At 45.1% G+C, this 16,855-nt stretch overlaps 1 protein-coding gene across 3 annotated transcripts in view; it reads right to left on the bottom strand.

Moving 5' to 3' along the window:
- CRHR2 (corticotropin releasing hormone receptor 2) overlaps positions 1-16,855 on the bottom strand; it is a 130,693-nt gene that overhangs the window by 77,029 nt on the left and 36,809 nt on the right. For 2 of the 3 annotated variants that reach the window (XM_085226939.1, XM_010712320.4), the window contains exon 3: positions 14,126-14,245. In XM_085226939.1, coding sequence (XP_085083065.1) covers positions 14,126-14,245 — 120 coding nt within the window. Of the gene's footprint in view, positions 1-14,125; positions 14,246-14,387; positions 14,828-16,855 lie in introns of those variants that run through there. The other variant, XM_003206922.5, reaches the window with a different exon arrangement.

The following is a 16,855-nucleotide window of genomic DNA, read 5'->3' as shown; positions in this document are numbered from 1 at the left end:
GTAAGGCTTCAGACATCCTGATTTATTGGAGGTTCTTTACAAAGGGTGAGACCAAAGGGCAGGAGACCAAAGCATCATGCTTGACAGTATGGAATGGGTCTCATTTACTGTCTGTTCTGACAGTCAGAGGTGAAACCTGCCTACCACCACCTCTTTCAAACTGGCACAACCACAAATGCTCTCTACCGACCGCAGCTGTGTAGCAGAACAACCCCACATGTTAGTGGTGTCCTGGGCACACAAGGCAATCCATGGCCAGGTCTTTGTATTCGCAGTGAAAACTGCTCTTTTGAGGCAATTAGTCACAATCAGTTCTAATACAGGGCTGTGCTCCTGCTGCCTGCCTGCCCAACGACTCAAAAGCCCAGAAAGCCAAAGGAGAGGCAGCAACAGATCATTAAGAGAAACAATCTGTAGACAAGTCTTTCCATAGGAGCACGCAAACTGAGCAAGCATTTAGGCTACACACACTAAATACCAAACCAGACAGCATTTCATTTGCAAGACAGATACATTGGCTCATCCATTTTTTTCACTTTTTCTTGAGTTTTGCTTGCTCAGATGCTCCAGGGGACACTGCTCTTGGCTACTGCGACCATTATTTCATTCCTTGTTGTCATACAGCATGTCAGACATGTACAGATACAGTCTATGTATCTGATATTTAACCAACAGTTCCCCTCTCCCACTCTCTGCTCCTTGGGATGACTGCTCGCATTTTCATTACTATCTCACAGTTGGCATGCATGGCACTGAAGCTGTTCTCTACAAATGCCTTCTGTGTGTCTCCTAACACTTGCCCCATCCCTCCATCAGGGTTCACACACTACATTTTTAGGCAGCACTGAGTCCGAGCCATTCCTAGCCTGCAGCTGAGGCCATCTTTCCATCCAATCCCTCAACATCCACCTACGAGCTGCTTGCAGCTACTCTCCTCTTCACAACCTGCCATGCAGTGCTGCCAACCCCTGTGTAAAGTCATTTCTGCATATAAACTTAACCCTTTCAGTAAAGTTTTCTGCATAAACTGTCCCCTCACCCATTCCCACCGTGGCTCAACTCATGCATGAGGTTTCCATCTCCACTCACTTTCGTCTCAACTGATTGCCTCCCTTTTCATTCCCAGCCTGCCAGGATGATTCTCTGCTCTTCTTCTACCCATTCTTTTCTCTGCTATCCTTTTATATTAATACTTTCACTCTTCCTGTACCTTCTGTAATTCCTTCCCCTTAGAGTAAAGGAAAGAAATCAGCACTGCAAACAAGTCAGTCCCAATAAGACGAGAGAGCTTTAAATTCTGATAGCCAATGTGTGTGTTTCTAGATGACTTCAGAGAGCCATCCAGGTGTGAAAGGGACTTCAAAAATTTACCTCACTGCTTAAATGCAAGCTCCAGGCTCATCCCAGGGACATCTGGAACCAAGTCACTGGTGCTGAGAGCTGGAAAGGAGCTTTATTCTTCTTACGCCAAGATGGAAGTAGAAGTGGGTACGAAATTCAGAGTTCAAGATTTTCAGCAAGCATTACACAACACTCAGAACCCAAGCACTTGAAACTTCCAGCACTTAAACTATTCAATTCCATCTCAAGAAAGCTATTTTTATCCAGTCCTTCTATCTTGAGTATCTGCTTTCCAGAAAGAGCCATCAGTGAGTCATCAGCAGTACAGGATTAAATCAAAGCAATTAGCCCTGCCTTTTCCAGTTGATTTTCATTAAGGCAACACGGCAACAAGACAAAGGTCAGCGCCCTGTGAGTCTCACTTGATTCCCCAGAAATCAGGCAGAGTGTGAACTAAAGCAAACAAGATGGTGCAGAGCAATTACACAGTTCTAAAGGTAAAATATATGGAATCCCAACAGGAAACTGAGCACTCAAAATCACTAGAAACACTTCATTTCCAGAAGAAATTGGTTAAATCAGTGCAAAGTTTTCAAAGTTTCTCCTGAATGCAAAGAGTTGGGTGGACAACCAACTTACCAAATGAATTTATTCTCCTGAGTTTTAAGAAAACGAGTTTTAGCTCAGGTTTACCAGAAGCTAAGTGGAACTCATCTTCTCTCAACTCATCAACTTTCAATTCGTTGATCAACTCATGGTTGATTTCCACACGGTCTGCAGAGCATCAGTGACTTATTCATATGCCTGCCCCATTAAGGACACATTCAGTGCCTAGTCAAGGTGCTGCAGGAGTGGGGAGCCAGGAACGGGGTTTTGGAAGCACATCAAGGTGAGGTAAGCAGAAAGCATGCAGTTAACTAACCAGCTGAAAAAGTGATGAAAAATAGCAATAAAAAAAAATCTCTTGAGGACCCGTATTTGCAATCATCTGTTCTACTTCTGCTCATCCATAGAGTGCTGATGTAATTGCAGCAACCCAGTCATGGGTCTGCAGCTGAAATCTAGAAGGGAATCAGCAAAACAAGGATCTCCTGTACCTTACACACACCTGCCGAAAAATCAAACTGCTATTTATCACATTTCCAGTGACACGAAAACATTTTACATGCTCTCATGACAGCGTAAACTGAAACATGCTGCTATGATGCCTGTCCTCTTCTGCCAGACCTGCCTCTCCAGTGCAGTTCACAGATCCATCTATTCCCTCAGCATTCATGGAATGGATAAAAGAAAGCTCCAAATGGTTCTTGAATGGGAATAAAACTGTGATTATTGTTGTCAGAATTCATTTTGTAGGAGAAAGGAGAGATGGAGGCGTTACAGAAACATCAGGATAAAAAAGGCAAACGCAGGCTGAGAATGGGATAGAAATGACCTAACTATAAGAGAAAAATCTTTATGATGGTCTTCTAGATCTCTACAAGGACAAAAGAGGAACCTGCAGTACATATCTGTATTCAGAATGTTACATCCTCTCCCCTCCAGGCTGGTAATGCAGAGCACATCCTAGATGCGTTTGGGTCCAACCCTGTCCTTTTTGAGGGAACTCTGAAGCAGAGTGCAGATCCAAAAAGATCTTTCTTCTCTCTTTTCCCTTCCCAAACCAAAATAAACCCAATAAAACACAACCCTTCTTATTTTAGTGCTGCAAGAAAGGTTTCCTTGGTGTCACAACCAACTCTGATGAGGCGCTGTGAGCTGACAGGTGGAAATGGTCATTTTTAGGAAGGCCCAACGTGAGGCAGACGTGCTAACTATGAATTATTTACACACGAAGCTTATTTGAAGTGGGAAATGCTGAAGATCACACTGGATGGTTGAAATGAACCAAATATGGATCTATGGGGTCCTGGCTTTCCTTAGTGCAAAGCATTGGTAAGGAACTATGAAAGGCTGTGACTCTACAGAGGACCTGTGAGTTGGCAGCAGTCACCTGGCTCCCTGCAGCCCCACATCACTCAGAGAACAAGTGCATGAGCTCACAGTTGTCCAAGTGTATCGCGATACACAGATGTTTCAGGTATTAGTGGCATAATTTGCCAATAATTAACAGTCTCAGCACTGAGAAAGAGTCGGTAGGAGTTCACATCTGAGTTTAGTTGAGACGGTAACAGTGCACCAAAAAAGTAATTTCCTGTTTCGTCTTTCTCATTTCCATAGCTCGATCTCTGCTCCCTGGTTGACTCAGGAGGATAAGGAACTGCATTAATTTATGGGACACTCTATGGTCAGCAATTTCCAGCTATACAGGGTTTTGGACAGTGCAGGCACACTGGGAAAGATTCTTCTTTCTTCCATTTTCCATTGGCTTCTACAGGTACATCAACCAGAAAAGGAAAGTCCAAGCAAGCATACTCCCCTTAGTGAGCAATACAGGCAGGCTGGTGACAATAGACAAGGAGTCAATAGGGTGATGTACTCAACAATTTATTTGTCTCAGTCTTCACTGGTAACTGCTCTTCACACAGCCTTCAAGCAGAAGGGTGGTAAGGTGGGGACTGGAGGAGCCATGTCTTCCCACTATATGCACAAATCAGCTCTACAGCCATCTGAGCAACCCGAACATCCATAAGTCTGTGGGTGTTGATGAGATTCATCCCAGAGTCCTGAGGGCAATGGCTGATGTAGCCATCAAGCTGCTTTCAATGATGTCTGAAAAGTCATAGTGGTCAGGTGATGAACCTGGTGACTGAATCACAGAATCACAGAGTGGCCAGGGTTGGAAGGGACCTCAAGGATCACGAAGCTCCAACCCCCCCAACATGCAGGGCCACCAACCTCCACATTTAATACCAGACCAGGCTGCCCAGGGCTTCATCCATCCTGGCCTTGAACACCTCCAGGGATGGGGCATCCACAGCCTCTCTGGGCAGCTGTTCCAGCACCTCACCACTCTTACAGTAAAGAGCTTCCCCCTGACATCCAACCTAAATCTTCCCTCCTTCAACTTAAAACCATCCCCCCTTGTCCTGATATTATCCATCCTTTCAAAGAGTTGGAAAAAACAAAAAAAAGAGAGTTGACTGGAAAAAAGGCTCATTTTTAAGAAGGGTAGAAAGGCTGACCCAGGGAACTACCAACCTGCCAGCCTCACCTCTGTGCCAGGAAAGATCACGGAGCAGATCCTCCTGGAAGCTGTGCTAAGGCACATAGAAGAGAGGGAGGTGATAGAGGATAACAGCATGGCTTCACCAAGGGCAAATCCTGCCTAAGGAATCAAATGGTCTTCTATGATGGTGTAACTGCATCGATGGACAGGGGAGGAGCCACTGATGTCACCTATGTGGATGTCTTAGTTTCACCTGATATAGAGCTGTTTTCCTCAGGGTGTTATGATGCTATGTTTTCTATTCTAGGAGTAGAACAGTGCTGATAACACACCAATGTTTATAGCTGCTGCTAAGCAATGCTGTACAGAGCCAAGGTCATTCTCAGCAAAGGGCCCAGGGAGATGGAAGGAAACAGAATTAAGACATCTGACTTAAACTGGCCAGAGAGATATTCCATACCATATGGCATCATGCAGAAGCAGTTTTGAAGGTGGAGGAAGTATATCTCTTTGTCTCTTCCACTGCTTGGGGGCAAGCTGAGCATCACTGGTTACATACATTTATGTATATATATATTTGTCATAGTTATTATCATTTTCTTTTCCTCTATCTAAGTAAATAATTTTATTTTACCTCAATCCATGAGTTCTACCTTGTGTTCTTTTTTCAATTCTCTCCTCTTTCCCACTGGGAAGGGAGGGAGTGAATGACTGTGTGGTGCTTAGCCACCTACCAGGTGGATTACAACTGGGTGTAAGGAGGAAGGTTTATACCATAAGGGCAGTGAGGCACTGGCACAGGTTGCCCAGAGAGGTGGTGGATGCTCCATAACTGTAGGCACTCAAGATGAGGCTGGATGGGGCTCTGAGCACCTGATGGAGCTGTGGGTGTCCCTGTGCACTGCAGGGATGTTGGACCCAATGGCCTCTAAAAGTCTCTTTCCATCAAAACAATTCTACGATTCTGTAATTTTCCCAGGGAAAGATTTTTATTTTTAAAATACTGAGACAGTTTTTGTTTTTATTATTTGCTTCAATAGATTGCTTCTTATTTTACAGGTCTCTTCTGGAGCAGCATCCGGCCCTCCAGTTTGTTTCCAAGCACTGCAGAACTTTGTCAGCATAATGCAGTCTGAGTTTTATTGATTTTAGGAATTTGTCCCAAGAGATTACTGGTTACTAATTCCACAAGTAACATCTGATTGGAATTAAACAGCACTGAAAAAGGAAAATAGCTACTAAAAAAAAAAAAAATCCATCTCCCTCCGATTTCCATGGGATACCATATTTCTCATTGTCTTCCCAAGCTACTAAGAATGGCTACTATAAGCTGACAGCAAGTAATAAGCAGTGTTGTGGTCCAAAACTGAGTAAGAGCTTCCTTTTCACAGGACAGCAGACCACAAGCAAAGTCTTGCATGACATTGGCAGTTAGAACTTTGCTGGGACCCAGACACAGCTTAAAAATACTGCTCTTCCAAGCCACAGAAATTGCAAACAATCACCACTGCATGAAGATCAAAGATACTTCCATGCCACTGAAGAACAAAGAAGGAAATACAAATAAGCATCTAAATCTAGTTGGTGGATTTGGACTTCCTGAGCTGCAGAACAGCCTTCCCATTGGCAACAGGCAACTTCAGCAGCCACAAATAGCAATCTATTGAACCACATTTCCTTTATCTGTTTGTTATTCTTGTTAAGAGGGAGAACCTACAGCATCTGCCAAGCACCTGAGGGTTCTCAGAGGGGATCCAGCAGTTACTCTCAGACAGGAGAGACAAAGGGATGCAACAGGTAGCAGCACGGTAATGAGCACAGGATGTGCAACAAGGAAGAATTCCTCTGTCAGCCAAATGCAAGTCGCCCACTTACGCATCTTTCATGGAGGTGCTCCACCTGAAATGGCTGCACTATGCTCCGCACTATGCTTCAGCTCTTCTGACTTAACACACACCTGCTTGGGAACAGAGCTTAGCACTTCCCTTCCTTTAGCAGTCCTGGTGAAACCAGACCAGCCATTCCCTCCATCCTGCAGTCTGCTGCCCAGCAAGCGCTCCCCCAGGCCAAGGACAGCCAGGCTCCTTCTAAGCATCCTCCACCTCCTCCTCCTCCACTGTTTTCTGGTCACTGCTTCCCTTCAGGGAGCCCTCTTTACCACCCAGCAGGATGTGGCAGCTGCTAAAGCATCACTGTCAGTGATTACAGCAGGACAACATCCAGGACCACTGGTCACACCGGTTCTCATTACACCATCCATCATTTCACCCTCAAGTGTCTCAGTGCAGATGCTTGTGGACACTTTACCTGCACTTTAAGTGACACCCTGTGGCTGAGAGGAAGAATTACGGGTGACCATTCCCTCAGTGCCATTCCGCTGACACTCCCTGGAAGCCAGAGTCACATCTTGGCTACACTCTCCCCAATAAGCTCTCAGACCTCATCCTCAAACAGCACAGCTAGGTGGAAGATGGTCATGATGAAGAATAACCAAAGAAATCCCACATCCACGCGAGGTTCCCCACATTGATCTAACTGGGTGGGATTTTTTCCCCTCTCATTTTGACCCTCTGAGATGAGCTTTGTATCCCACTGTAACGCATTTGGTTCTTCCCTTTTCCAACGTTCTCATGAGCTGTTGCCTCCTCCATTCCTCCCCCGGACCCAGAAGCACACGACTGTGCAAGTGTTATCTGATTCCCAATTAGTGGGAATCATCTGTCTGCCAGCTGGAAGTAGCTGTTTAGACAACAGCTTGCTCAGGCAAGCAACAGAGAGGTGCAGTAGGCATCTTAGAGAAGAAACATCCAAAAATCCAGTCTTTGCCATGGGGCTCAGGCTCTCTCACCCCACTGCAACAAGCCACTTCTCCAACCGACCCTAGGAGATGAGTGCTCCGCCCCAAGCTCAAGGTCAGGGCACAGCAAGGGTCAGGGCAAAGGAAGGACATCAGCTACTGTGCCAGCTCCAACTGCCCTCGGCATAGGTTTGGAACAGCAGCAGTAAGCTCTGGCTCTGGGAAATGTATCAAATCTGCCCCAAAGATCCAGCTTAAGCTTCAGAGCATCCCAAGTAGGCAAAAGAGGATTATAGCAAAGCCAGCTCATAGCTCGCTGGTGAAGAACAAAAATACTAATCATTGTTTAATTAGCTGCAGGGAAGGTCCCTCAAATGAGTGAAACAGCATTAGTAATTTCCTTGTTTTACTACATGCAATTAACTTCTGTTCTACGCTCAATAAATATCACGCACTTCACAGGATGATAGTAGCAGGAAAGATGAGTTATTTTCATTTCTCCTTTTGTTTCCAACACTCTATTTCCAACTATAAAAGCAGAGAGATCTTTTACTGCAAATTACGCCTCACAATGGAAAGGGAAAAAAAAGGAAAAAAAAAAAGTTGAGGAAAAAATGTAAAGCCTTCCCCATTGTGTATGCACTGAAATCAAGAGCTTCCCGCTGCTTTATTTGTGGAAGAACTCAACCTAAAGTAGCAAGAGAAAATGAACGAAGATAGTTGAAATTTTCATCTGGATACAACTCTACTGGAGTCAAGCTGACCTCATCAGCCGCAGACTCAGGCTCCTCAGAGAGAGTTTTATGAGGTTAAAAATATGTTTTATTCCCTCCTCCAGAATTCCAATTCCGGCTTTATTTTCCCTCTGCTGTGTTTTTTTCCCCCCATTTCTCATCCATCTCCTTCCATTAACTTTCATGTTCTCTTTACTCCCTAACTGGCAAATACTGTCTTGGTCACCCCAGCATGACTGGAGACTTTCTTTTATTACCTTTCTGTGGTGAGTCAATAATTAAAACTGGCTACAAAGCATCTTTTCTTGACCCAAATCTTCTCCAGTCACTAAAGAATCCAGTGGGGTAAAAGCCTTCCAGGCATCTAAGAAGGTGACAGGGCTTAGTAACACTTCTGTAGGTCTGAAAACACACACGCATTGCCTAGCAAAAGGAGAAATCTTTGCATGCAACTTTCGAAACCTCATCTCAGCAATGTGGTTTAAATATGCAAAGAACCCTTTGGTCCAAATGGCAGCATACCAGCACTGCTCAGCATCTGCTGGCTGCCACTTGGACACTTCCTCTTGCCTCATTCTTCTCCCCAGCCCACACCTCCACTGCATCCAGCTGTGCCTCTAGGAACTGCCACTCATGCTGACAAGGCACTCTTGATGGACCTTTAATTTCCTTCTCTCCCTAAAGATGAAAGGCCACCATAGCATAAATGGTTTCCATCTATCACAAAGGGACTTGGCCTGCAAGGATGTAGCCTTCAGAAATCAAACCGTAATAATCACTCAGGAGAAAATAAGCCATGTGCATGTGATCAACAGGACTGCTCAGGATGGTAAAATACACAAGGTAGAACACAATGTGAAAATGTTAATTGAGCCTCTAGGCCAGCCACTTATAGAAATACATGTTTCTGTAATTACCAGGGTGGATCTTATCCACACAGTTTGAACAAGACTCTAAGACTGATGATTTCCAAGCAAGGCTTATGTTTTATATGAAGGTTAAAACCAGTGCTCCAGAAGAACTTTGACCAATAATTAATCTGAAGGAAAAGTAGCACAGGTTAGATCTTGTCAAAACAACGGCTGTTTAACCTCTGAAAATTAGCTCTTCTGCTCCTTGAAAAATAATCCCTCTAACCCCTTTTAGAAGAGGAGCATGGAAAAGAAAGAGTGCTATTAATTCACTTCTTCACCCTTCCCTCATTACACAAAAGATTATAAGCGATGAGGCAACAAAGAGCTGAGGGATTTTTTTCTTTCAGTGTGATGCAATTCGTGTCAACAGATACAGCTGTGATACACATGCCAGTGGCTCACCCTCTCCCATGTCTGGCCACACCAACAGCAGCCCAGTTGCTAAGTCACCAGCCCTCCCCATATCCTTCTCCACAATGCCTCCAGTTACAGGGCCAAGAAGGAAAAGGTGGTGAGCACACCCCTGTAACAGACAGTGAGGGATCAGAGCCCCGTTAGATGCTTACGAGCCTATTTTCAGCAGCAGAGCGTCTGGAGAAAACGAGGATGCTTTTTGCAATACCCAAAACACTCACCTGAAGTGCCTGTCTCAAAGAGTTTTCATGTACCGAGAGAGAGAGATGGGCTTTACAGAGAGAGCTGCAAAGACCTTTTATCCCCACTCGCCACAAAAGTAGCATGACCTCCTAAGGCCAGTTCCCACGTTGGGTTCATTTCAGCTCTACAGACACCCAGCACAATTACACACACCTCCACTGCCAGCCCTTAAATGAGATCTGGGAAGGGGTGAAGCCAGAGTCCACACTTTCTGGTCATTCAGGTGCATTGCATGCACCTGAGCTCCCCTGGGCTGGCCCTGCCTACCCACCAGGTGCTCAATCACTGTTTCAAGCTGTGACAGCATTTCCACAGCTCTATCTTAATCTATAGACCAGAGGCTTGCAATGCTTCCACCTCTGGCTTACCACCACCATCTGCCATGCTGAGCCAGCCTGGGGATCTGTCTCACCACAAAGCCCTTTCCACTGCACTGGCTGCTTTAGCCAAACTCCAACCACCCAGCCATGGCTACTAGAGCCATCTCTTGCTATCTGATGAACACTGGAACTCCCCATTACAGAAGGCAATTTGCAATGATAGGAAAGAGCTGAAGTAGACATACTTTAGCCTGTGACATGCTCCAAATACTTACAACCACCTCTTCTGTGAGCCGTGAAAAAAGCCTCATTATGCCCATCTGCTGAATTAATCAAGCTTGAGGATACCCTAATAAGTGAATTATTCTGTTTTCTAAAAGAGGAATAAGAGCTTCACAGTGTCAAAGCATAAACACATCTAGAGGGCAGCAATGATACTGTCATCTTTAGCTAAATATAGATCCTGAACAGAGACAAGTGCACAGCCACACACACTGCACCAACTTTTCCCCCTTGTTTTTTACTTTTTCCCTCTAGGTTTAACACAAAAGCTTCGCTGCCAAAAAGCAAAGCCCTAAGTGGATAGTATCATTTTCAGATGGTTGGCCAAAGAACTTTCTGCCTATACTCACCCACTGCACTCCGGAGAAACCAGACATTAATTTGTCAGCATGACTGTGTTTCTCAAATTAAGAAGGAAAAAAACAAAAAGCCCAAAAAGTAACAAAGTGTCAGAGGTGAGAAATACTCCCAAACTGACAGACTGTGTTTTATGAATCCAGCTGAAACTTATCTGAGTCACTCAGCAATTCCCAGGGGACGCATAGAAACACAGGCACACCAGCACATTGCCGCGGGAATTTTCTGCAGTTAGAATGGAAATATTTTATGAAAAATAAGGCAAACAGGATTATATATATATTTTAATGCACTATTTCTTACGTGGTATTTTTTGTGCTGGTACACTGCAGGGTGTTGGAGATTTCACATGCATCTGGTTGCTGAGTTAGAGCGATGGTCAAAACGTAACAGCTGACAAGATGGATAGCAAGAGGTCCATCCAAAGCCTTCAATGAGCTGATGTGTGGTTCTGCCTTGAGTTCCATACACTACATGCACAAAAACTACAATAAGGCAGAGAAATAAACCTGTGAGTTCCAGGGCTCAGGGAGGCTGGTTTGCCATGGAGCGGAGCGTTGAGCGTGACTGAGCCTGCTGTATGTTCTCCATACATTTTGGGCTTTTCTGGTGCCTGGAATGCAAAATCTTTTCTAAAGAGGAATTCTGTGGGTCTGTGTCCTCAAGCTGATGAACTGCCTATAGAAAATGGGTACAAATTTTGAATCTCTGAGGTCTTAATTTCTAAAAAAAGATCACCGAAATGGAGCCAGAAGTTTTATATGCGTTAGATTGAAAAATAAGCTAACAGCATGTAAAACACAACTAACACTATGTTACAGCTCCTCAAAGGCAACAGCCTTCAAATACAGGATTCATGGCAGCGCAACAAACAGCTGAATCACAAACCAGAACTGGATAAGCCCTTAGAAGAAGAAGAGCATTCCAGATTGTTTTTTTATACTTGTCTGAATTGTCTCTCAGAACCAACTCGGTACAGTGTTACACACAACCAAATCTCCCTTTGTCCTACCAAAATGCAAAACAGAATGGGACAAACTACATTCCGTGTCCAAGACAGAAATCTCACGCCACTCCAAGCCATTCCCTGACCAACTCTTGACTTTGCAGCTGGGTTATTCACCTCTGAAATCTGCAAGCTTCACGTCCCTGTTTTGTTTTAATCAGTTCCCTGTGTTTATTTTATTACCAGCACACATAGTTTAGGCTTTAAGCACACTGAGTCCTTCCACAAATGGACAGCTAGTCATCCCACTAATATGGCAAGTAAAAGGAATCCGATCACAGAATCAGAACCATTAAGGTTAGAAAAGAGCTCCAGGACCATCCAGTCCACCACCCTCCTATCACCAGTATTTCCCACTAAACCATGTCCCCCAGTGCAACATCTAAACGTTTCTTGAACGGTTGGCCTCTCCAAATTATAGGCACGTTCTCCATGTACTAACAATCTATTCCTTCAAACCACAAGAGAGGTCGTCCCTCTCTGTTCAACCTGAGCTCGCTGCCCCACTGCTTTTCCAAGCTGTAACCACCAAATACTGTTCCCCAGCGAGCTACTGACGGTACAAATCTACTCAAACCTCAGGATAGCCCTTCTGCTCGTCTTCTGTGACACAGCTTGGAAGAGCTGCCCAAATGGAGGAGTGTAAGACCACTTGCAAGCTAAAGCATAGCTTAGTTCTCTATTTCAAGCTATACACACTGCTGCATCTGGGCACCAGCACAGCACCCACTGTGAGCCCGACCTGCAGACATGCATTTTCTCATCATTAATGCTCACATTTTATACTGAAAGAGAAAAATGTCCATTTTCCCAGGCTATGACAAAGAAATTATTACTGCCATTCAAAAGAAGAAAAATCCAAAACAACCAACCACACAAAAAAACCCAACCTCATCAGTATTTCTTCAGTTTAAATTAACATGCCACTGCCTTAAGAACAATGTATTTGAGGAGACGTATGTCACTGTAAGATGAGAATTAGCCATCAATGGAGAGACCAGAGAAGAACTTTACATCAGCACAGCTTTCAGAACTACTGAAAGCATTAACACAGTTCATCAAAATACACTGGGGTATTTAAGATTTTTTTAATCCACGCACAGGAAAAGCATTTAAATTCTCTCCAGTGTATTTATGACATAAATAAGAAACCATCAGGTTTTTTTTTTTCCCCTTTATTCTTTCTTTTTGGAGGAACAAAAATAATCCAGTGGAAATACTGACATCCTCCGCCAAAGAAATGGAAACAGAAAAAAAAATACTCCTACTTCTTCAGTGCACCTTTGCTCTGCTTGCTCTTTCAGGGTACATGCTGATACGCTTGCTCTTGTTCGATCTGTCCTTAATTCTGAGAATGTGTATGGGGGGGTGGGGGTTTGTCTCAACCGAGACTGGAAATGTTTACCATATTTACCATAATCACAGATAGCATAACCCAGCCCATTGCCATCTATCTTACTGCAAAGCACACAGGTCAGAGAACACAGAATCCCGCAGCCGTAACTCTCTTACTTTGCTTAAAGGCAATAATGATGGATCCCTAAGAACACATCTGGAAAGATGCTTTCTTTTGCACAGCACGTGCACAGAACTTTTGTTCAGTTGTCTGACCTGGGGAAAGAGGAAAGTCACTTTCAACAAGTTTAAAAATAAGATGAGAGGGTCATTGCAAGCGCCGTGAAAGCAACACTACCTGAACATCAGATTTACACCTGAACAACAGTCAGGAGTGGAACACAGAATGAAATGCTCCCAGCTAAAGGCGCCCGGAGTAGCTGGAAAATGAAGTGACAAACAAGTAGGATAGACGTTTTTGGAAGTAATGCATGAAAACCTCTTAATGAAAGGTCCAAACAATATTGACAGATAAGGGAAAGGAAATGAGTGCCTGGGTCCGACAGCCTGAATAATGCATTCTCAGTGAGTCATCGCGACTGTTTACCCCTAAGACTGAAGCATCAGTTCCAAGAGATTATAAGGAGCCCCCATATTCCTCTGCTCTGACTTTCATCTGCTCTGTAGTACCCTCTCCCCTTTCTCTTGCAGCACTGATGCAGCCACCCCAGACTTAAAAGAGAATGTGAAGTTACTGAGCAGATCCCAGAGCCTTCTGCTCATCAGATAGACCTTCCAGCCCTGTTTGTCCCCATTCACACAAACAGCCTCTCCAAGGGGAAGCCCTTTCAAAATACAATTGTTTGGTCTTAACACCTTGCAAGCCAGAGGATCTTTAATTACCCAAACTGCTGAAGCACTGCAACATTACTACAGGCATGCAGCCATACGTATCTGCATATAAACACACTGACAGCCAGCACAATACACCCTCCTTGGATTGATGGGGGCATTCTTACCCAATCTGCCCAAATTACGATTAACCAAAAAAGAATCAGTGTCCAAAAGTCAGAACTTCTGAGAAATCTGCATCATTCCAGGCAGGAATTTTGAGTATACAGGCTGGAATGTGGAGGAAATGTTAATTCCCAGGGAAATGCTCATTTCTTTTTTTCTTTTTTCTTTTTTTTTTTCATGGGAGAAATAATTTGGATGTCCCCAGGTGATTTCTCAACATCAGACGTGCCGGAGAAGGAAAGGAGTTTGCACTTACTTGTGGTGTTGTATTTGATCCCATTGAAGAACTCCGGGCAGGGTCTCTCCACCAGTTTCCCCGCCGAGGCTCTGGGCCAGCAGGTCCCGATCTGATCCGTGGTGGCATTACAGTACAGACCTTCAGAGTGAGAAAAAGAGACAGAAAGGGAAAAAGGAGCAGCTGAGAAAGCACACAAAAGCAACACACTGCATCACAAAGCAAACCCAATCTTAGCACTCGTCAAGCTTTTCGGAGCCCTGCGCTAGGTAATGTTTCCTACCATGAAAGCCCAGGAAAGAGATAGAGAAACTCTCTAAAACAGTCTCTTGTAGATCCAGGAGGCTGCAGTTGACATCAAATTCTTCTAAGATGAACTGAGAGATGGTCACGTCCATTATTCCCCCGTGGGGCTGTAGGGCTGGGTCAGTCTCCTTCCCCCCTTATTCTGCTTGTTTTTTGTTCCCTCTCCTTTTTGCCTTTTCGGACACGCCAAGCTGCGGACACCCAGCGATCCCTTGCAGCGTGCTGGCAACTTGGCTGAGTCTCTCCGTCTGCCTGTGAGGCTCCGAGCTTTTCTCGGCTTTAAACCAGCAGCTCAGGAACCAATGGGATGACGCTGAGCCCGGAGTGAGGGGTTTGCGTCTCCCAGCCCGGTTCCCTGCTCTCGCAGCTCCCCGGTGCCGCCTCGCATCGCCGGGCTGCGGTAACGCTCCGCTCCCTCCCTCCCCTCGCACACCGGTGCTTATTGGGAGCATCAGAGATGGACGCTTCTGCAAAAACGCCTGCGAATCGGAGCCAGGGAGAAAAGGAAAAGCCATCACAAGCAATAAAACTGCATTTCTTTTCTTTTTCTTTTTTTTTTTTTAATTGGGAAAGGCGAGGCGATTGCTGCCTTTGGTGTGCAGAGCTGAGGATGAGCAGAGATGCTTGGATAGGGAGTGGAAAAAAGGGACCCGGCCCAGCAGATGGGGTGCTGGGTTATGTCCGGAGCAAGAGGCAGAAATAATAAAATGGGGTGGTTTGGTGGAAGGGGGAATCAGAACAAAGGGACCCGGAGTATCAAAATAGAGATCTCAGTAGGGGAAAAGCAGGGCAGGTGGCACTGGGGGGGACAATGGGATGGGGCAGGGCACTGTGAGTGGGGCACAGGATGAGGAATGGACTTTTAGTGGACCTGAGGGAGCTGGGGTTGTTCAGTACGGACAAGACGGGGCTCAGGGGAGACCTCATCACTCCCTACAGCTCCTGAAAGGAGGCTGTGGCGAGGTGGGGGTCAACCTCTGCTCCCAGGTAACAGCAATAGGATGAGAGTTGATGGCCTTAAGCTGTACAAGGAGAAGTTCAGGTTGGATATTAGGAAATGCTTCTTCTCAGAAAGAGTGGTGATGCAGTGGCACAGGCTGCCCAGGGAGGTGATGGAATCACCGTCCCTGGAGGTGTTGTAGAGCCATGGAGATGTGGCACTGAGGGATGTGGTTGGTGGGCACGGTGGGGTGGGCTGGGGTTGGACTTGGAGATGAGAGGTCTTCTCCAGCCTTAATGATTCTGTAATTCTGTTTCTCTGATTAAGGGGACAAAGAAGTAAAGAAAGAACACTGGTTTCCAGCGGCTGGAGAGAGAAACAGTTTGGAAAGGATGAGTGTTCAGACTGAGACAGAAGCAGGGGGAAGAGATCTGGGCAAGGAAACCATGGTGCGGGGAGGCAGGGGTGCCAAGGGCTTGAGAACCTGAGGGCATTGTGGAGAGGTCTGGGGAAGGGAGAGGTGAGAGTAAACTCAGAGGTTTGGATGGAGATGCTCAGAAAGCTGGTCCTTTTGGGGAAATGAGAGCTCAGTGGGAACTGGGCAGCCTGGGACTTGGTAAGGAGTGGCTTTGACCTAGCCAGGCTTTTTTGGCTTGTGACACTAGGATATGAGGAAATCTTTAAGAAAAAAGCATGGATTTGCTGAGGAGGATCACCTGGGACCACGGACTCAGAAGAATCTTAGGAAGCAAATAGAAATCTGACTCTTAATGGGGAAAAGCAAAATAAGTGCATGCCATAGTAGCAGAAATTAATGCAGAAACTGAAGATGAGGACAACAAAGAAATTTTGACAGAAAAAAAGGGATCCAGCAATGGACTCCTGTTTGTTTACAGTCTGCATTCACAGCTTTAGATCGGTGCTTAAACTGATTTCTAAGCAATAGTACAGAACTTCTGGTAACATCCATCTCCCACTCTGCAATGGCCTGGATCTTCCTGGTGATCATACTTAAGATTGAAAGGCTTCATTCTTCACTCTTCAAGGACAGAAAGAGGAATGCTATCCAAAGAAAGGAAAAAAGTACACTTGGGCTAGAAAGACAAACAAATTGCCAACATGCACTGATGAGAGAACTAGCCAGAAAACTATCTTGCCATCTGGGAAACTGGAGATTTTTGATCATTTTCATAGATGGCAATGCAAGAGGGGGAGAGAATTTTGGAATGAGTATTTTTTGCTTTAAATATGCAAAACCAACAAACGCCCCAACTACCCGTGCAGCACGATGCTCTGAAACAAGTGAACAATGCTCTGTCCAGAGCTACGATCTCCTTCCCAAAGGAATGTTCCTAAAACTGCAGTCCTTTCTGAGAAATCTGCTTTTTGACACATTGACCTTCGTCAGCACTTCCAGATCTCCTCATCCCACGCATCACTAGGCCTAGAAAGCAGGAGAGAAAATGTATTCAGCATCATTCACACATCACGACCACCACAATACT

Source organism: Meleagris gallopavo, chromosome 6 (genome assembly GCF_905368555.1).
Source record: "Meleagris gallopavo chromosome 6, MGAL_WU_HG_1.1, whole genome shotgun sequence".
Classification (NCBI taxonomy): Eukaryota; Metazoa; Chordata; class Aves; order Galliformes; family Phasianidae; genus Meleagris; species Meleagris gallopavo.
Note: the sequence above shows the minus strand (reverse complement) of the source record. Positions and strands in the feature narration are given on the sequence as shown.